Here is a 22,132-nt window from a genome sequence, read left to right on the forward strand (position 1 = left end):
TACGTGATGTACATACTTTGTTAGTAAGAAGTAAGTTCTTCAGGAAGATTAAGGTGACTTTTTCTGGATAAAGCAAGGATTATGCTTGATGGAAGACAAGACTTAAGTTTCTAAAAGTTTTAATCAGCCTGTTGTAGTATAGGCCAAATTCTTTGATTTTCTGGTATGTACCTATTACATTGCTTAACAGAATAATTGAAACCTCTAAGGCTCTAAAAGCTAAAGAAGTTCTAGAAACTGGGGAAGAGAGCAAGAACACTTCCTAGTATTGAAGCTGAGACTGGAATATCTGCTAGTGTTTCCAGTATGGGGAGGGAGGCTAGACTAGAGGACTCCTAGATGTTATCCCCATGGCACAGAACCACAAGTTGTGGGAAGCTAACAACATTCAGCTGAAATTAACACCATTTCAGCCATTTGCTTCTATTGGTCTGAAGCTTCAGTAAGTTTGCTATTCTTTCCAGCTGAGGGAGTCAGGGCAAGCTCTTGGGAATACTGCCTCCGCGAGGAAAAACCCCTGCATCAGGCCGCACAGCTAATTCCCTGGTTGGGTAGCCCTGTCATCTGTCTAACATTGCTCAGCCCTACAGCCTTCAAAAAAGGAACAGACCAGGACTCCTGCCCAGGGGTCCTTTCTGTGGGCTTCAATGCCATCTCAGAAAGATGATGTTGTCGTTGCACAGCCTGTCGTTCTGTGAATATGCGCATGTGCTCTTGTTGGAGTCATGGGTATCTGTGTGCGTGAGTGTTACGTACATGAATCTGGATGTGTGTACGTGACTGTGGATGTGGGCTGATGTAATGATGCATAAATAAGTGGGCCCTCGGGTGTAGAGGAACATGCATGACATTGTGAAACAGCATAGAGCACAGCACACAGGATATGCAGGAGAGTGAGCCAGCAGCACGACGCTACCCAGGCTAGTTTTGCCCGTGGGAAAAGGAAAGGCCCCCGCCCCTCACATGCCTTTGATCATGCTGACGTCATTGGCCCCATCCCCGATGGCCAGTGTCACCGCCTTCTTGTACCTCTTCACCAGCTCTACCACCTGGGCCTTCTGGAGGGGTGTCATCCGGCAGCAGATCACCCCCTTGCACATGCATGCCGTTCGCAGCAGTTCCAACTCCAGGTTCCCTTCTAGAGCGTGGGCCTGCAGCACAGGACACATCCACATTCCAAAAACTGCCCCAAAAGACTCTTGGACAGAACCCTCCCAGGCCCTCTCCTTCCCCTCCATACTCCCCTGTCAGGCAGAGCTGCTCCCAGGGCTCCACTCCCAAGGGAAGCCAAGCCCCCAGGTCAGTTCTAGGCATGCTGACCCAGCATCCAGTGGAAAACCAGTGAGAGTCTCTCACTGTGTCAAATCAGTTGACTGGGTTATAAGGCCAAGTGACTCTTTGGAGGACCTGGTTCTGCTCACTCCCCCCGTCCCCTATGTGATAGGCCACATCAGTAGTGAAGAATTTGGATAAGGAAGGACTATGCCCTTGGCTTCTCTTTCCTCATTATTCCTGCCTAGAGAAGGCTGGGGAAAGGTGTCTGACAGGCAAGGGCACCTGAAGGGAGGGGGAATAGGGTTGCTCATGGAATAGCAAAAGGATCTTGAAATTTCCCTGAAGTGGCTTGGACCTAGGAAAAAAGTTCCTGGAAGAAGAGAACAGAGTTACAGGTCTGTGTTGCCCACCAGACTGTAGCCATTGATGATTAAGCCGTAGTTGCCACTGGGCACCTCCTCGGGTACTTTGAAGGGCATTCGAGGCTTTGTGGTGAGGTAAATATTTACTGGGTCTGATTCCAGTAGAGACTCAGGTTTCATCTTTTCCCTTGCTGACCTGAAAGCCAAGAGTGATGCTTAGTGTCTGACCTGAAGCCCCAGAGCTTAAGAAGGAAAATGTGTCCCAAAGTGAAAGTGGGCAAGGTGGATATAGAGCCTCTACAGAGCACCACCCAGGGCCTCGGACTTGACTGCCTCCTGAGACCTGCCACTGCCTTCGGTCCCAGCCCGTCTACATACAACACTTCTCCACCTCCACACTCCAACTCCTTAAGCCCTAATGCTTCTCTCAAATATTTTAGGTTTTTGGTCCCCCCCGCCCCCCGCCATTTCTTCTCTGTTCCTTCTGGTAATGTGGGAGCTATGGTGGGTGAAGAGATGGGTGGGAAATCTTGGTTCCAGGGACAGGCTGCGGCAGCTCTCCCATCATACCTGAGTTCTTGCCGAACAGTCTCATCGTCTTTGCCTTCCACGGTAAACATCCCATCCATTTCATCCTCAAATATGTTACAGGCATAGGCGATATTCACAGCAGTCTCTGCAGGGCAAGGGGGGAACACAGGTTGCATTTTGTCTAGGACAGGGTCTTTACAGTGTACAGGTACAAAGGCACTAACAGTGGGCTACAGATCCCATATGTCTATATTTGCCATGCACACAGTCAAAGTGTGTTTTTCATGAGTCAGTGGAGACCATATTTAAACATCCAGAGGAAAGTGTCTACTTGGTACAGACTTGCAAGTTATTTATCAATAACCAGGATCGTTCTGGCTTAGCTCTCTCTACAAAGCCGTCCCTTAGTTTTTTTCTTTTCTTTTTTTTAAGCTCTTTATTGGAATATAATTGGTTTACACTGTTGTGCCAGTTTCTGCTGTAAACAAAGTGAATCAGCTGTATTTATACATATATCCCCATATCCCTTCCCTCCCACGACTCCTTCCCACTCTCCCTATCCCAGCCCTCTAAGTCATCACCCATCATCCCTTAGTTCTTTTTTTTATAATTTTATTTATTTATTATTTTTGTGGGGGTACACCAAGTTCAATCATCTGTTTTTATACACATATCCCCGTATTCCCTCCCTCCCTCTCCGCCCCCACCCACCATCCCTTAGTTCTTAAAGCAATTCCAGTCTGCATTCACTTCTCCAGGCAATCTGGATATATTTCCTTGAACAGCACTATGCCCATTTCTATGCTAGATTTTATGGGGGACTGAGATATGTTTAGGGTGTAGTCTTGCCTTTGCAACAAGAAATCTGGAATTTGGAATAAATTCATACTAAGGAAAAAAAATTTAAGTCCTGAACCCTGGCTGCAAATAGTATCAAAATTCATAGAAAAATTGCAATTGTCATAGAAACTTTCTTAGAGCAAGGACTTAAAGGATGAGTAAGACTTGTTTAGGGGGAAAAAGAATTTCAAATGGGGAAACAATCCAAACGGAGGGCTTAGAATAGGAATTGGTTTGGGACATAATGAAGATATGGTCACATTAGGATGGAGATAAGGATGTGTAGGTAGCAACAGATTATCAAGGCCTTGAAGGCCAGACAGTGGATTCCAACTTTACCATGTGAGGTTGCTGTAGGTACCCGAGTAGAGGAGTAACATCACAAAAGCAGCATATTTTAGGAAGGTTAAACTGATGGTTGTATGTAGGCTATACTGAAATTAATAAGGTAAAGAGACAGATCAGTTCAGAAGTTTTTGCAGAAGTACAGCCAACAGGGGACAAAGGCTAAACTAGGGTGCTGCCATGGTTAAGAAGATTTTCAGAAGAATTGGTGGAAAATGGTAAGAGAGTAAATCTTTGGGACAACAGAGAAGGTATAGTCAAAGACTACTCTAAATGTTTTTAGTTTGTGAGTTCCTGGATGACAGAGGTCATGTCTGACTGACTCATCTCTGTGTCCTCAATGCCTAATACAGTACCTGGCATAGAGTACCATATATGCTTAGCAAATTGCATGCAAGACTGGGAGTGAAGGTGTCCTCTAAGGACTTGACCTGGGTTATAATGTATTTGTCAAATAAATGGCTAAGAAAAAAAAGGAAGTGGAAAAGACAAAAGAAGAAATGGCCAAGGTGGACAGGGAAGAGGATTGGTCAGGCAAGGAGCTCCCCTTTACCTTGCTTATCTCCAGTTAAAACCCAGATTTTAATTTTGGCTTTGCTCAGGGTGACAATTGTCTCAGGTACTCCATCCTGCAGTTTGTCTTCTATGGCTGTGGCCCCTAAAAGCTTCGAACAGAGATATCGGTGAGTATGGAAAAGGAAGAGACTCACAGCATTTAGTGGTACCCAACAACTCGACGGGCACCTTAGCAGCCCCTTTAGTAAGCTGGCTCTGTTCTGGCACAAGGACCCCAATGGTATAAAACTCAACACACTCTGCCCCTCAACAGACAGCTTTTCAACCACACACTGAAATCAAATTTAGAAACACAGAATATAAGAAACCAAAGAGGGAAAAGATTTGCCCAAGTTGTACATGAAGCTTTGTGCCAACTCTAAATCCTCTGTTTCTCAACACACTTTCACTTCTCCCTTGCTTCCTAGCACGTTTCCTGGCTTTGGTCTCCAAAAGCAGTGGGTCCCAGACAAGGGATCCCCAAATCCAACTCCAGGTTTTCTTTCAGCTCTGAAAGAGCTTAGGTGAACTTCATTTGTTCATACCTACTGAGGGCCTCTAAGGTTTTCAAGGCCTTTCCCACACTAGATTAAAAGCATGTTGGTCCAATACCATGCCTTCTTCTCAATGACACCCTAATAGTACCAACTGACCACAGGAACGGGCACCAGCACTGAGTCTGAGGAACTGACAGATGGATAAACTGCTGACTGTTTTCTGCTAGGCCTTTAAAAGGACAGACTAGAAATACTAACCACAGAACTGACTATGGAAGGAGATGTGTGACCTTTGGGATCTCTAAATTTTCCCGTTTGGTATCAGCAATTTCTCTTTGTATAGCAGAGGCTATATCAATCTGGTCAACAATTTTGGGGTCATCCTTAACTTCTTTTATCATATCCTATAATCTAAACCATCAGCAAATTCTGTTGGCACTACCTTTTAAAAATGTACAGAATTTGACCACTTATCACCATTTCCACTCCTTCTATCTGGTCCAAGCTATTATCATTTCTTGCCTGTACTATTGCAATTACTTTCTAATTGGTCTCCCTGGGTCTGCACTTGCTCCCCTACAGTATAATTGCAACATGGCAGCCAGATGGATCATTTTAAAAGCTATCACATCTGTTTGAACTCTGTTTGAACTCTTTGATTGTTTTCCATGTCTCACTATAAGTCTTTATACTGACCTGTCAAGACCCCCTACTGCTTCTCTGCCTCATGTCCTTTTATTCTCTTCTCCTCACTTATACTGCACCAGCCACATGAGCTGCCTTGCTGCTCAACTAACAAATTAGGTCTGGTCCTGTTTCAGGGTCCTTGTTCTTGCTGTTCCTTTCTGGAAAACTGATTCCCCAGAGACCTGCTTGGCTTGCCACCGTCTTCAGGTCTCTGCTCAGATGTCTCCTTCATAGTGAAGACTAAGCACCTTATTTAAAATAGCAATTATACTCTGCCCTCACAACACACACACACATGCTGATACTCCCTACCCTTCTTCCTGGCTTTATTTTCTTCCATAGAACTGTCATCACCTAACATACTGTATATATATTATCTGTTTGTCTGTTTTGTCTAATATTACATGCTCAGGGCTTAAAACAGTGCCTGGCACATAGGAGACACTTAATAAATGCTGAACGAATGAGTGAATATTATTTTCTTTATTCCATCAATTAGTTCTGGATTATCTAATTTGTACATTATTCAGACCCTGACTTCTTCCAGATTATTTAGCCTCTGTGGACAGCTTTGGGATAAGAAACACCGCCAAAAAGATGAAACTTACAACCAGTACATTTTTTCCTTATTTATGGATTTCAAAGATCCAAGATGTCCTCAATCAGCTTGGATTCCAGTATCCAGAGAGAGCCTGAACCTATGATTTGCTGGAAGCCATTCTCAGAGCCCTTGCTCAGACTACTGACTGCTCCCCCGCCCCCAGTCCTGCCCCCAATCTATCCCTGGCTTCCTCACACTAACCATCAGGTCTTTTTCAATCTCTTCATAGACCACTGATATTTTATTTTCCCGATTCTCCAAGGACAGATAGGCTTCACTGTGCTTCCTGCTCCAGTCCTGGAAGAACGCGTTGTCCAATTCTCGGTAGGCCACCATGAGGGTGCGAAGGCCGTTGCTGGCAAAATCCTGGAAGACATGTGTGTGCACTGAGTGGATTTGGGCTGGATTAGGGCTGAGTTAAGGAATGAGAGACTAACCCCACAGGCTCCATCTGTCTGCAAAATAGGGTTTACTGGTTACTATCACAGGGCTAGTACTTAGCTTAACCAGAAAGCACCTGTGAGTTTCTCAGTCAAATGTCCTAAGCATGGTGCCAGCATAGCTAGGGATAAAGTTTGAGAGTACTTCTGAGAGACAGAAGATTCTAACTCCTACCTGTGGTTAGGCAATTTGCTGTGTGACCCTGTTAAAGAATGATGCTTTCTAGATTTATTTCTTATAAAATTGGGACAATAATTCACCCTCTACATAGAAGATAATGATGTCTATAATATGAGAAAGAAGGGAGTAATAAAGTAAAAAGGAATTTTTATAAAAAATAATCAAGGGTGTTACTGTTTTTTTACAAGCATACATTCATTTATTTTCATCTTTCCCTGCCTTCCTTCATCAAGTGTTCAATGGGCATCTCAAATAGCAAATTGTGTATTTGTCTACAGCTGGTTGGCTCAGTTGATTAGTCATAGCCAGTAGTGTTAATGAGGCCACTGCTGAAATGCTCTCTGGGTGAGTTAGCGTCTTTTGCTCTTTGGCCATCAATATATCCTAACTAGGCATAGCTAACTACCTTGTAGAAGTATACTTTTAGTTATAAGAAAAGCTAGGTGAGAGTGTGGGTAGTTTAGGGCACAAATCTCTTTTTTGTTTGTTTTCTTTTATAAATGTATTTATTTATTTACTGGCTGTGTTGGGTCTTCATTGCTGCATGTGGGCTTTCTCTAGTTGCGGCAAGTGGGGGCTATTCTTCATTGTGGTGTGTGGGCTGCTCCTTGCAGTGGCTTCTCTTGTTGCGGAGCATGGGCTCTAGGTGCATGGGCTTCAGTAGTTGTGGCACGTGGGCTCAACAGTTGTGGCTCACGGGCTCTAGAGCACAGGCTCAGTAGTTGTGTCGCATGGGCTTAGTTGCTCCACGGCATGTGGGATCTTCCCAGCCCAGGGATCAAACTCATGTCCCCTGCATTGGCAGGTGGATTCTTAAGCACTGCGCCACCAGGGAAGTCCCCACAATTCATATTTAACTGAAGGTGCGTTAGAAGTACCAGGGTGCATCAAAAATTATCTGCACTCTGGCTGTAGAAATTCGGATAGAAATGTGGATAATTTTTGACTCACCCTTGTAGATTTTGTGTTGAGAGTTGCACATGAATAACAATTCTACATAATCACTTTTTTTGTTTGTTTGGTTTGATTTTTCTCTTGCAGTACCATGTGGCATGCAGGATCTTAATTCCCTGATCAGGGATCGAACCTGTGCCCCCTGTAGTGGAAGGTGAAGTCTTAACCACTGGACCACCAGGGAAGTCCCTATAATCACTGTTAATAGTGAGCTTCAAAATAATTCACTTTGGCATTATAAGAGCAAAGAGAAACAGAATTTATCATCTTGATATTTTGTTCTTAATTCTCCTGAGTACTTCATGTCAGGTAAAATTAACATAAGGCAATATCTGTAGAGAATGCTCTCTCTTAAACCTCTGTACTGTTGGCAGGCAAAGCTATAAAAAAGAAGGCTGAGAGAAGATCTCAAGAGACTTCTTAAGAAGGAAAAATCTCCATACTCTTTTCCATAGTGGTTGCTCCAGTTTATATTCCCACCAGCAGTGTCTGAGGGTTCCCTTTTCTCAACGCCCTTTCCAACACTTTTTTTTAATGTTTTTTTTTAATTTAATTTAATTTTTTTAAGTAATTAATTTGCTTATTGGCTGTGTTGGGTCTTCGTTGCTGCACACGGGCTTTCTCTAGTTGTGGTGAGCGGGAGCTACTCTTCGTTGCAGTGTATGGGCTCCTCATTGCGGTCGCTGCTCTTGTTGCAGAGCACAGGCTCTAGGTGCATGGGCTTCAGTAGTTGCAGCACATGGGCTCAACAGGTGTGGCTCACGGGCTCTAGAGCCCAGGCTCAATAGTTGTGGCGCTGGGCTTAGTTGTTCCGTGGCATGTGGGAACCTTCCTGGAGCAGGGCTCAAAGCCGTGTCCCCTGCATTGGCAGGCAGATTCTTAACCACTGCGCCACCTAGGAAGTCCCTCCAACACTTGTTATTTGTCTTTTTGATACTTAAAAATAGAATTACCATATGATCCAGATACAGCTATTCCACTTTTGGGTATTTATCCAAAGAATATGATATCACTAATTTAAAAAGATATATGCACCCCTATGTTCACTGCAGCATTATTTACAACAGCCAACATATGAAAACAATCTAAATGTCCACTGATGAATGGAATACTATGCAGCCATAAAAAGCAGAAATCTTGCCATTTGTGACAAGACGGATGGACCTTGAAGGTATTATGCTATGTGAAATAAATCAGATAAAGACCAAATACCATATGATTTCACTTATATGTGGAATCTAAAAAACAAACAAATGAACAAACAAGACACAAACAAACTCATAGATACAGAGAACAGATTGGCGGTTACCAGAGGGGAAAGGTGTTGGGTGGGTCGGTGGGTGAAATGGGTAAAGGGAGTCAATTGTATGGTGATGGGTGATAACTAGACAAAGCGGTGATCTCTTTGAAGTGTATAGAAATAAATTATAATGGCCTGAAACTTATATAATGTTACACACCAATTTTACCTCAGTAAATAAATAAATGTATATATATATATATTCAGCAATTTAAAATATGTATCAGTCATTTAAAAAAAAGAAGGAAGAGATATGGCAGAAACTGATTTTGAATGGGATACTGATAAGAGGACTTGGCAAGCTTAACAATACACTGACAGATTCTTAATCCACTCAACAAATACTTTAGCAGCCTGTGTTAACATTATTTACTTATCCCTTACTCGTATGTTTTTTTTTTTTCTTCTCTTATGGTGGGCAAACTGGGGCCCTTGGGCCAAATCCTGACTGCTGCTTGTGTTTGTGTGACCTGTCTGCTGGATTCCTGTCTTAGAGGGTTTGGAGCTGTGCTTCTGCATGAGTGGGTTTCTGGAATTTGACTCTTGCAGGTGTATCCTCAGTGGTTAATAAACGGTAGTGTATTAGGCTCCACTATGGGTATCTGTTAAGGTTGGTAGCAGGTAAAAAGATCTGAAATAGTTTTATGACCCCTCTTTGAAGCCAGTCTGTGGAAATGCTTGCTGAAAAGATACTCTAATTCATGTGTTCTGGAAGGTTAAAAGATAAGTTTTCAGAGTAGCTCATAAAACACACACACACACACACACACACACACACACACCCCCCCAAAATAACAAAACTGTGGCCTCAGGAAATCAGTATAAGACATAAGAGTTGTCCTATGTGGGACACTTCAATGACTTTTTCAAAAACTTGAGATATAATGTATGTACCATAAAATCCACCTTCTTAAAGTATATGATTAAATGGGTTTAAAATATATATATATATTCATAAAGTTGTGCAACCACCACTACTATCTTATTCCCAAACATTTTCATCACCTCCAAAAGAAACCCCATACCCATCAGCAGTCATTTCCATCTCCTTTTCTTCTAGCCCCTGGTAGCCACTGATCTACTTTCTGTTCTACAGATTTGTCTATTCTGGACATTTCACATAAATGAAATGATAAAATATTGCCCTTTCGTGACTGGCTTCTTTCACTTAGCATAATGTTTTCAAGGTTTATCCACATTGCAGCATTTATGTGTCATTCCCTTTTGTGACTGAGTATTATTTACTGTACAGATTTATCACAGTTTATTCATCCATTCATCCATTGATGGGGATCTGGGTTGTTTCTACTTTTTTGCTACTTTGAATACTGCTACTATAAACATCAGTGCACACGTTTTTCTGTGAATATAACTTTTCATTTCTCTTGGGAGTGGAATTGCTGGGTCATATGACAACTCTATGCTTAACTTTTCCAGGAACTGCCAGGCTGTTTTCCAAAATGGCTGCATCATTTTACATTCCCATTAGCAATGTGTGAAGGTTACGATTTCTCTATGTCCTTGGCAACAGTCATTATTTTCTGGTCATCTTTTCAATTTTAGCTATCCTAGGGGTGTGAAGTAGTATCTTGTGATTTTGATTTACTTTTCCCTGATGGCTGACATTGAACATCTCTTCATGTGCTTTTTGGCCATTTGTTCTCTGACTTCTGACTATGTGTTAATGTAGGGCCAACCCAAAATGGCCTAATAAAATAGCATTTCCACCTATCTATTTCCTCTATAAAATATTTTTCCTGGACTTCCTAGGTGGCGCAGTGGTAAAGAATCCGCCTGCCAATGCAGGGGACATGGGTTCGAGCCCTGCCCTGGGAAGATTCCACATGCCACGGAGCAACGAAGCCCGTGAGCCACAACTACTGAGCCCATGTGCCACAACTACTGAAGCCCACGCACCTAGGGCCCGTGCTCCACAACAAGAGAAGCCACTACAATGAGGAGGCTGCGCACCACAATGAAGAGTAGCCCCCACTCACAGCAACTAGAGAAAGCCCGTGTGCAGCAATGAAGACCCAACGCAGCCAATAAATAAATAAAATAAATAAATTAAAAAAAATATTTTTCCGATTTGCTCCTTCCCCATCACATCCCCTGTCCTATTCTCCAAACCCTTTTATATCCAGGTTTAAGGGTAGAAACCTCAGCGAGCATGAATCTGGTTTTCCTTTCTAATGTCAGCCGACTCTTTCTGATACATCTCAAATTCTAGAGGGTGGAAGTGGGGTGGGGAATGTAGGTACCCGTGGGGATTCTAATCCTGTAAATAACAGTGGACAGTGTCAAACAGTCCCCTAAAAAACCCAGGCCTGGTTCTTTCTGCTCCATCCCCTAAAAAGCAGTCTGTTCCCAACGTGGCTGGTAGGGTGGGGGCTCCCATACCAGCAGGCCCTATTCTGAAGCAAATTCTAGATCTGACCACAGGACCTCCGGAGCCAGGAATCATAGAGTGAACTGTTCTGATTGTCGTAAATGCTCCCACAACACAATCTTCATCATGCCGCTGGGATCCAGGGTCATCCAACTCCTTGATTCAGAAGGTGGCAATATGATCAGTGAGAATCCCACAGAATGAGGTAGTTTTTATTCTTCGATCAATTAAAGAGACACAGACACCAATCTACCCCATACTGAAACACACTGACATGGGGACACATATATGGACACATATCTAGAGACACAGAGCCACCCACAGCTTCCTCCCCTGCAACCTAAACACTTACATCTAAATGTTCCATGGTCACATCTCGGAGGGATCTACAGGATGGATGAAGTAGCTGACAGAGGATCGTGTCTGCACCCTTGCAGAATAACATTACGCGATCTTCAGGTGTCCTCACTAAGGATAAGCAAATTAAGCAAAGTAACCATATAGGTCTATTGTTACAAGAACTTGCCTGGGCCACTGAGGGATGGCAGGAGGCTGTTCCCATGACATTTGTTTCTGATACCTTTGGGGGCTTAGCACTCAATGAGTGGTCACACAGGATAAGTGATGTGGTGAGGGCTGGTGAGAATGAGAGAGGACCTTTTGGAACCAGTTTTTCCATGGGTTCAATATCACCGATGGAAGACTCTGAGACAGAATCACATCTAGCTTCTCAAGTCCAAGTTCCAGACCAAAGCCCACAGCAAGTAAGGACCAAGGATGAAAAATGACCTTCTTCCTCTTCAGTCTGAGGCCCAAACTAATTGAGAGCAAGATAGTATGAATTTCCTCTATATTGTCTGCCCCTATTTCTTATTCCAAGTTCAGGCTTGATGGGTTTGTTCTCTGTTCTTATCTTGGCTTTGAGGGTTCTGACAAGCCGCTACCCAGGATCACTAAATAAAGGCCTTAGCACATGGTAGTAAGCTCATATATGTGTATATGAGAAAATATAAAGGATTATGAGAAAGTGGGAATGGCTCTGTATTTGTATTTGAGGCAGAGTGCCTGTGAAAGGGCACTTGGGTGGGAGAAAACATTTGTGTATAGATAGAAGAGAAAGTCAATGTGTGAATGTACATGAAAGACAAATAAGGGGAGAGGACCAACGAGGAGGGGCACCCACCAATAACAGACATCCTCTTGCGCACATTGTTGAAGTCCAAAATAGCCAGCAGTTGGTAGATTCTGGTTTCTCCCATTTCGACTACCATGATTGTCTCAGACGTGCGGGAACGGAACACAAAGCCAAAGTTCCTGGCAGCAGTGACCAGGGCACCTTCATCTGGGGACTGAGCCTGGTAAACCAGCTCACCTGGCAGGAGAGAAGAGAGCAGCCAGAGCCCATAGAGATATGCAGATGAAGTCCACTCAGAAGTGAGATTTTCTCCAAGTGGCTTACATAAAGATGGAGCCCAGGAGGGGACATTTTTCTTCAAAATTTCCTCACAAGTCTGGCCCTAAAAGGCCAGGTTGCATAGAACAGCTTAGTTTTGTTTTTTTTTTCCCTTCCAATATTTTCAACTCATTTCATAGACCTGAGTTAGTATTACAGAGGGACATGGAACATATATACAAACAAACAAAACATAGGCAGCTGCTTTCCAACTTCAGTGGGTAAAGATCACTCAGGATACTGTTAAAAATGAAGATTCCTGGGCCCTACCCAATCTTATTGAATCCAGAATCACAAAATCTGGGAGGATGGCCCAGGAAATTCAATTTTAACAAATCTCCTGAGTGAGTCTTATGCAGATGGTCCTACATAAAGTGCTCCTGCATAAGATTGGCTGCACTTTGATGAACACTGCTGTAAGGTGATAAGATTGATGGTTTAGTAAACAGTTAAAATTTATATATGAATGAGTACTGTCATCTCTGAAACTCTCACCCTGGGAAGCTAGATGACTTACTCTGTTGAATCAATCTTTCAATCTGATATTACTGGAACTCCTCTTTTAGAATAATCCCCATAACCTGAGATATATCTTATATTATTTCTCTTTTAAAGGTCTATTTAATTTTTAAAAATAGTTATGCATCATCAGAATCTTATAGTTGTGAATAAGGTAGGTGGGAGAGTATAATTTCAGGTCAGACATAAGACGTGTCTATGGGATAATAAGATTATTTTCTTGTGTGTTTCCTACCTTGTCACTTAAGGCAGGAAACAAAGACATGTCCAAATATGCTTCAAGTAATAGCAACTTGTTGGAGTGTCAGACCCGAAGAGGCTTGCGGTAGGGTGGGAACTCATGGGGCCAAAAGACTTGAAATTTGGGTTCTCATCCCATTTATGCCTTTCTTAGCTATAGGATTTTAGTCAAGTCACTTGATTTTTTTTTCTTTTTTTAAATTGGGGTATAGTTGCTTTATAATGTGTTAGTTTCTGTGATATAGCACAATTTCTTTTAGCTTCAGCTTCCTTCACTATAAAACTAGGATCATTTTTCTTGTTCTGTAGAGGGCTGTTGTGAAGATTGTAGCATTTAATATAAATGAAAGCAACTTGTAAAATTATAAAGTGATGTACAAATACAAGGTGTTACTTATGGTAGTATTATATTAAGACTACATTGACTTTAAAGCATGTGATTTACTTGGCTGCCTAAATTCTTGTTTGTTAAGGAAAAAAGTCTTTTAAATTTAAAATCAGTAATTTCTCATTATTTCTAAAAATATTTTGATAAATTCATGGATGACGTAGTCATATTTGGTTACTAAAGAAATATGGGGATACCTTTAAATTGTGAAGCAACAAGAGGATGACTCAACTCACCCTTTAGGAAGTCTTGTCAGAGGTAGTGGGGTTGACCTTGGCAATAAATTAGATAACCTCTGTGACAGAATACTACAGAGTCTCAAGATCCGAAGCCCCCTAGCACCAAGTTTGACCGCTATCCAATGACTGAATCTTCTTTAAGACCAAGAGGTTGTTTTCTATTTGAATATATTCAGTGACTAGGAGCTCACTACTTATCCTGACTATTCATTCCATTGCTGGACAACTCTCCCTATTAGAAAGTTCTTTAGATTAAGCCATTACAAATGGTATCAAACCACCCCTTTTCCAATCAGCCTAGACTCTATGACATATTCTCAGCCCATCAGGCCTCAGGTCTCTTCTCACCTTCCACTTTCTCTTCTGGTATGACGGTATGACACAATGAGAGTGATAGGAAAAACAAGTGTACCCAGCGATCTCCCGTCTTCACTGCTTCCACCAAAGTTTTGTCATAAAACGAAAACTTAGGATCAGCCAGTTTGTTGTATGAGAAGTCGACCTTTTCTGTTTTCTGGAATACACAAGCCAGAACAAACTTCTCAACAGCAGCTTGACACTTTACAGAAGGTTGACTGGGGGGCAATTTCTGGAATGTAATGAGAACTCTTAGGAGGATGGGAAAAGAAAAGCAAGATAAGTGAAAGAGACCCTGTGCTGGTTTCTAAGGCCTTTGTAGCTCTGATCTGGACCATCCATTCACTTGGAAAAGATCCATCACACAGGAGACAAGCTGAGGGCAGGCCTCTTGCCCTCTTTCTACTGCAGCTATCCTGAATGATCAATGGCCATCTTCAGGCTCTATTCTTCCAAATCCATGAGAAATCAAAGCTAAGGATATGAGAGAGTAATTGTTCCCTATTAGTAAATGGTTTCTGGAAAAAGTCTTGTCTCTGGCTGTCCTCTGCCTGATTTGGGGAGCTAGTACAGTGACATCACTGTGTCACACTATTCCTATTTTACCCCACAAGGGGGCTAGAGAGCAATATTGCAAGAGAGAGGCAAGGCTGTATAACAAGAAGCCTTCAGTACAGACTTCTTGTTTTGTTTTTGTTTTTGTTTTAAATATTTATTTATTTATTTGGTTGCACCAGGTCTTAGTTGCAGCAGGCAGGCTCCTCAGTTGCGGCAGGCGGGCTCCTTAGTTGTGGCATGTGAACTCTAGTTGTGGCATGCATGTGGGATCTAGTTCCCTGACAAGGTATTGAACCCGGGCCCCCTGCTTTGGGAGCACAGAGTCTTATTCACTGCGCCACCAGGGAAGTCCCCAGACTTCTTGTTCTCAGACTTAATTTTGAGCTATTGTACATAACCCATCAGCATACCCAATTCCTTCCTTGCCTCAATCTTAGGACCTAATATTCACTACCATTTTCCTGGTTATGAGCTTGGCCCCTTTAGATGTTGACTATCATTCTTCTTTTCAGGTAGGTTGCTGGTAGCCACCTTGGGTAAACATTCTTTTCTGGCTCAATTTGGTCCTGAGACTCTCTTACGCCTACTCTGGAGGGTGGTGTTATTAATAAATTTCTCCAGCCCATAGAAGAACTCTCAAGGATATTTTACCAGTTCTTTGTAGTTGTGTTGCTGCCTGGGCTGGGCTCCAATGTGTCAAGTATAGACACAACTGTTCTGCTTGGTGCTATGTTGGGGAAACGGAAGTCTGTAGCGGGCTATACTGGCTCTTTTGTATATCTCATCTAGAGGGAGTTTTGTCATGATAGTGATAAGCATGGTCAGGTCCAGAGCCAAGTTCTAGACCTGGCCAACCACAGACCTGTGAGCTCTGGGAAGTCTGTGGGTTCAGTAATTTAAGATAATTCATTATATAGTATCCTCTGGGGCTTTTCTAGATCTAGGCTCTTGTACCGGTACATTCTTTGAAACTAGAAGCTGGTGAGTGATGAGAGAGAAGTTGGAAAGGCAGATATAAAGCAGATCCTGCATTACCATCTTGTATGCAACAGGGAACCATAGTAATTTTCTGCTGAAGGTCATATGATCAGATAGTCCTCTGGTAGCAGCATGGAGAATATATTGGAAGTAGCAAGATGAGAAGCAAGGAGACCAGTTAGAAGGCCATTCAGTAATTCCCAAGAGAAATGAGGAAGTAGTGACAATAAATATTAAATTAAGGGGATGGTTTGAAAATATAGGATTATATGACATGGATATGACGAGTGAAAGAGAGAAACAGCTGAGAATAATTTTATATTTCCTAATTGGGATAGATGGTAAGATCATTACTGAAACAGGATATCCAGCAGCAGGAGATTTTTGACAGACTGACCTGGCAATACCTGAAGGATATACAGGTAGTAATGAAAGCAGGCATACATAGTTTTGAAGCTCAGGTAAGAGATCTGAGCTAGTTTCTAATCTCCCCTTCCAGACAAGTTATGTTTGAGAACACTGGACCTAGCTGTGTACAGGACTGAGGCAGGGCTGGCTTGGAGCGCAGTACAGCATAATCTGAGAGGCAGTATTCATGAACTACTCTGAAACTGAAAGTCAAACACCCAGTTGAATAAGACTGAATGGCAAATTCAGATACTAAACAAAAGGATGGAAACTGGGGATATCAGATGAGAGGAAATGAATTTAGAATGGAGGGTAGAGGAGGCAACTGAGGAAATTCTTTGAGATGCTGTGACACAGTTGTAGATAGTTTTTATGGGATATCTTTAGCCTTGGTCATGGATCGGGAGGGAGCTAAAAAAGGTTCTTGGATATATGGTTTTGGAGGTCATTAGTAAGTAAGCGGTAAAGTCAGTAAAAACACGAGACTATAAAGATGCAAAAGAGGTACAATAATAGAGTCCCGGGGGAACATCAGCACCTATGGCCAAGAAGATGAGAAAAAACAATCAGACATGAAGAAAAAACAAGAAGAGAGTTACTTAACAGAAGCCAAGAGACAAGAGAGTTTTTAAAAGTGGAGTTTAAGTGTTAAAATCTGCAGAGAAGTTACATAAGGGCTTGACAACAAGGTAGTCATTAGTGACCTTGGCTAGTTTCAGTGGACAGGATAGGACAGAATCTAATTACATAGGGTTGAACAAGGTATGAATGAAAAGTGAGGAGTTTGACTGCTGTAATTATCTATTTCCTTACACACTTTTCCTCTAGTCTGCCAACTCTTTGAACAAATTTCTTTTGTTTTCCTTGAACCTTTAACATTTACTAAGAGTCTGACATATGGTTGATAATCAATATTTTGGACTGACTGATGGAGTCAGAGGATAATGCAGGATGAAGGAAAAGTTGTAAGTGCTTTAAAAAATGAATAAAATAAGATATAAACACTTGTTAGTAGTGGTTACTTCTGGTTAACAGGATAAGGGTTACTTTAACCCATTTGTTTTATTTTAAATTAATACTCTATTTTTTAGAGCAATCTTAGGTTTACAAAAAATTGAGCAGAAAGTACAGAGAGTTCCTATATATTTCCTTTCTTCTTTCCTCTCCACATTTCCCCCTATTTTCACCTTACTTAGTGTGGTACATGTGTTATAATTGATGAACTAATATTGATACATTATTATTAACTAAAGTCCATGGTTTACATTAGGGTTCACTCTGCTTTGTACAGTGCATAATGTAATGAATCCACTATGGCAGTATCACACAGAATAGTTTCACTGCCCTAAAAATCTCCTGTCTTCATTCTACTCTCCACCCCTCCCAAACCCCTGGCAACCCCTACCTTTTCCAGAATGTCATATAATTAGACTCATACAGGACATAGCCTCTTCATATCGGCTTCTTTCACTTAGCAATATGCACTTACAGTTCTTCCCTTCTCTGTGTGCATGTGTTTGTGCATGGCTTGTACTAAGTGGGTTTTGTTTTGTTTTGTTTTTAAGAAAGGAGAGATTTGAGCTAAGGGGAAAGAATCATATAATGGAATAAGTTTCAGATATTAGGAGAGAATACAGGATTGGCTGAGGTTCCTGAAGAAGTAGAAAGGCATGGAATCAGAATATATGAAGAGATTAGTATTGAAAGAAAATTATACCTTTTTTTGAGACTGAAGGAGAGAAGGTAAACGTAGGTTCTGATATTTGTACAGAAAAGGGTATTTAGCTGACAGTTTGGATTTTTCTCAGCAAAGTAGAAAACAATATCATCTGCTACATACTGGGGAGAAGGGAGTGGGATGTGGTAGAAGGCCCAAGAGTGGTGAATTTTGGAATAGCTAATATGGAGAATTAAGAATTAAGTTGACCATAAATAGATTAAAAAATTATCCAAGTGGCACTGGAAGCCAAGAAGAGGCTGGAGTCTCTGAATATGTAGTGGTTTTGTGATCTCCAAAAAGTGCTTGGCACTTTGAGATTAGAAACAAAGAAGCGTAGATGGCTTGATTAATTCAAAGTTGAAATTTGTTGGGTGATCAGAGAGGGGAAAAAGGGGAGAACCAGTAAGGTATTGAAGATGCTGATGATGTTGGGTACAGATGGGGGGCAAGATAGGAAAGGAAGTAAAGTCACAAGGGATTGATAGACTGAAGAAAAAGGAGAACAGAGAGTTTATAAATCTTCTCATGATAAGAAAGCAGGTATACTAGGAGTCAAGTAGCAAGAGAACTGGAGAAATAAGGTTTGCGATCAGAGATTATGACAAGGGAGTTTATAATTTCAGAGTAGTTCAATTCTGGGTGACATGATAACATAGAAATGGATGATATAGATTTTTTTGAGTCCAAGAAGTCATTTGAAAGACATATTCTTTTAGATATCTGAAAGCATCTATGTTTCTAGATCAGCCATAAATAAGCCAATATCACCCAAGATAAAAGCAGGGGTTGGGTAGATAGGGAAAACATGAGCTAAGTTTAAAAGTCCTTAGTGAATGAAGTGGAGAAACCAGAGATTTGTAAATGTCAAGAAGAGAAAGGAATATAAGCATCACAGGAAGAAAGATTTATGAGGGAGAAAAAGTAATACTTTAAAAGCGGCAAAGGATAATGAGGACAATACCTTTGGGGTTTTGGTATGTGGGATGTGAGAGATGGAGGGAAAGGGATGTTGTCAGGGAAAGTCATCTTTCAATCAAGGTAGAGAGAAGAAAGCATTTTTACAAAAAGATAAGTCTGTGAGTTCTTTGCAAGAGAACAGAGATTCCAGTGATCCAGAGGAAAATGTGTTATGGTCAATTGGTAGCGAAAGGAAGAGGAAGAGAAAGGAAACTCCAGCGTAACAATTTACTCCCTAGAAGCTATAACTTTGTTTATATTGCCAAGGTCATTAGCAGAGTCCCCGGAAGAGGATTTAAGGCAAATACTGATTTTATTTCCCATTTCCAATCTCTCTGGATGGATAAAGGTGAGGCAGTAGTTGGGAGCTGGAGTTGCCTGTTTAGTACGTAAGTCAAGTTGCTAAGGGTTTGGAATTTGTTCTGGTAGGAAAGGGATAGAGAGAGTAGTGCCCTGAATGTAATGGAAGAAGCCCTATGAAGGGTTGCTTAAAATCAAATGCATAAACAAAAGCTGAGATCCAATACTGGATATAACAGTGAAAATGAACCAGCTAGAGACAGGAAGAATGAAAAGGAAAATATTTTTACAATCTTGTGCGTTAGGACTATTAAGTATGTCATAAATCCTGACGCTAGAAAGGAAAAAGACTGATAGAATTAATTACATAAATTAAAAACTACTAAACAAAAAATTATAAACGAAAGCCAAAAGACAAAAATGGAAAAAAAAAAACTGTAATATATGTGCCAGACAAAGGAAAATCTGGTATTTTTACTATATAAAGAGACCTTTGAAATAAGAAAAAAAAGGACAAAGGATATGAACAGGCAATTCACAAAAAAAAGTATAAATGGGCAATAAAGTGATTGGGAAGAGGAAGGGAAATAAGCACATAAAATGATTCAACCTGATTAGCAATCAAATAAAGGTAAATTAAATGAGATATCATTTTCGCCAATTGTTTCTAACGATTAAAATATTAATACCAGTACTGACAAGGATACAGTATGGGAAAAGAGGAATTCTCATATATTTTTGGTAGAATTATAAACTGATGCAGTCTATCCAGAGGGCAATATGGCACTATTAAATGCAAGAAAAATTTAGCCACCCTTTGACCAACTAATTTTACTTATAGGAATTTATACTAAGGAAATAATTATCAGAAGAGGAGACAAAAATGTATGTACCTGGATGCTTACCATAATGCTCTTTATAATAGCAAAAGACAGCAGAATAAAAATAGGGGATTGGCTAAATCAATTAAGCTACATCAATATAAATGGATACGACAGTCATTCAAAATGATGACATAGATGTAAATATACTGACATGGAAGGAGGGCCACAACATAGTGTCAAGTAAATAAAAGGAGGCTGAAAATAGCATGCATGCTATGATCCATCCATCCTTCCTTCCTTCCTACTTAGCTACCTACCTACTAGACCTAGATGAATATGTATGTATATATACATATGAAAAGCATCTGAAAGGATAATATTCCCAAATTTTACATTGGTTATCTAAGTGGGACTGAATAATTTTAATTTTCTTCCTCATACATTTCTATATTGTTTGAAATTTTTTTTATGAGCACAGATTATTTTTTAAACAGAGAAAAACAAAGGTAATTTCATTTTAAAATTAATTAATTTGTGTTTAAAAGAAATTTTAATAGCACTACTTAGAAAACAAATAATATTCATATGTAGAACTAGAATTTATTCTCAAGTAATGTAATGTCTTCCAAAAAAGTATCTTAAACCACTATTCATTTGCTGTCCTAGATCATATTTATGAGCTCAAGGATTCATCCCTTTGCTGGTTTCTTCAGATATTCCTTACTTTAAAAAATTTTATATATTATTTATATATAATCATATATATAATCACCGTCTTATAATAAGCTATTTTCATTTAAAAACACAAACCCAAATCCCCTCAAATAAACAGAGTTCATTTATATAATACTTCTTGATATGATGGGGCCAATAACAGCTGTAACATTTCAGGGGCTAAGGGAGTCCCAATCTGTGTTAAAGATGCTGCTGTGCAGGGCAGCCTCACTCAGCTCCCTCACGCATTTCACAGGGAGCTGTAATCACTCACCTCCGAGATTTCCATCCTCTGTCCATTCTTGTCATAGACATCACCTGTCGGCAAGTAAACAGAACACACACTTGGCAAGGGTTTTACGGAAGGGTTTACATTTTTTTTTATTGCGGTAAAATATGTATAACACAAAATTTTTCATTTTAACCATTTTTTAGTGAACAATTCAGTGGCATTAATATCATTCACAATGTTGTGCAACAATCGCCACTATATATTACCTAAACCTTTTCAGCATTCGAAACAGAAACTCCTTGCTCTTCCCTATTCCCAGCCCCTGGTAACCTCTAATCTGCTTTCGGTCACTATGAATTTGCCTGTTCTAGATATTTCATATACGTAGAATGATACTTCCTATTGCGTCTGACTTATTTCACTTAGCATAATATTTTCAAGAATCATCCATATTGCAGCATGGGTCAGAACTTCATTACTTTTTATGTCCCAGTCTTCCATTACATGGATATACCTCAATCAGTTTACCGTGTCATCTGCTGATGGACACATGGGTTGTTTCTACCTTTGGGCCATTGTGATTGATGCTGCAGTGAACACTGGCATACATCTATCTGTTTGAATCCCTGTTTTCTTCTCCTTTTCTTTTTTTGGTATATACCTAGGAGTGGAGTTACTGGGTCATATGGTAATTTAAAAGGAGGATTTTTAAAAGCTTCTCTCTTCTGATTCTATCATCCTAGACTTGCAGTTAAGCTCCTAGAATCCCCTCAGGCCACCTAGCTCTCAGTGCTCTATGAGCTCCTTTCCCCAAGCCAATGGTGGAATAATGATGCTCGGGGTGCAATTCTTCTCCTTAAGTGTGAGTGAGGTGAGGCTGGAGGCTAGTCATCTACGAGAGACTTAGTACCTCAGGAAGCCCTTCAATCAGAAAAGTTACCTAGAAGAGGTGTGAAAGTAGTGCTGGAGTGTTTAGGATTTCTGGCCAGTAGACAGCACAGACAGAATGCGGGGAGAAGACACTCACCCTTTTCAACCTTAGCCGGTGTATGGTCAGGTCTTACAATGAGTAAGAAAATGAAGATCCTCACCCAAATCAGTCATCCAAAAAGAAACTTTCAGAGTTTATACATGTGATAACTTGTTTGGCAGGGGTAATAGAAAATATTAGTCCTCTAGCTTTTTTTAAAAATTTAACTTTAATTTTTTTATTTTTTAAATTTAATTTTTAAATTTTCTAATTGAGATGAAAGTCATATAACAGGCAATTAACCATTTTAAAGTGTAC

General features: G+C 40.7%; 1 protein-coding gene across 1 annotated transcript in view; it reads right to left on the bottom strand.

Moving 5' to 3' along the window:
• Positions 1 to 22,132, bottom strand: part of LOC130844312 (phospholipid-transporting ATPase FetA-like) — a 49,286-nt gene that overhangs the window by 7,197 nt on the left and 19,957 nt on the right. The window contains exons 9-17 of the mRNA XM_057720619.1: positions 20,887 to 20,930; positions 14,145 to 14,310; positions 12,141 to 12,329; positions 11,310 to 11,425; positions 5,895 to 6,059; positions 3,907 to 4,018; positions 2,208 to 2,313; positions 1,686 to 1,833; positions 968 to 1,151 (exon numbers count right to left, since the gene is read on the bottom strand). Coding sequence (XP_057576602.1) covers positions 968 to 1,151; positions 1,686 to 1,833; positions 2,208 to 2,313; positions 3,907 to 4,018; positions 5,895 to 6,059; positions 11,310 to 11,425; positions 12,141 to 12,329; positions 14,145 to 14,310; positions 20,887 to 20,930 — 1,230 coding nt within the window. The remainder of the gene's footprint in view (positions 1 to 967; positions 1,152 to 1,685; positions 1,834 to 2,207; positions 2,314 to 3,906; positions 4,019 to 5,894; positions 6,060 to 11,309; positions 11,426 to 12,140; positions 12,330 to 14,144; positions 14,311 to 20,886; positions 20,931 to 22,132) is intronic.

Source organism: Hippopotamus amphibius, chromosome 2, assembly GCF_030028045.1.
Source record: "Hippopotamus amphibius kiboko isolate mHipAmp2 chromosome 2, mHipAmp2.hap2, whole genome shotgun sequence".
Taxonomy (NCBI): Eukaryota; Metazoa; Chordata; class Mammalia; order Artiodactyla; family Hippopotamidae; genus Hippopotamus; species Hippopotamus amphibius.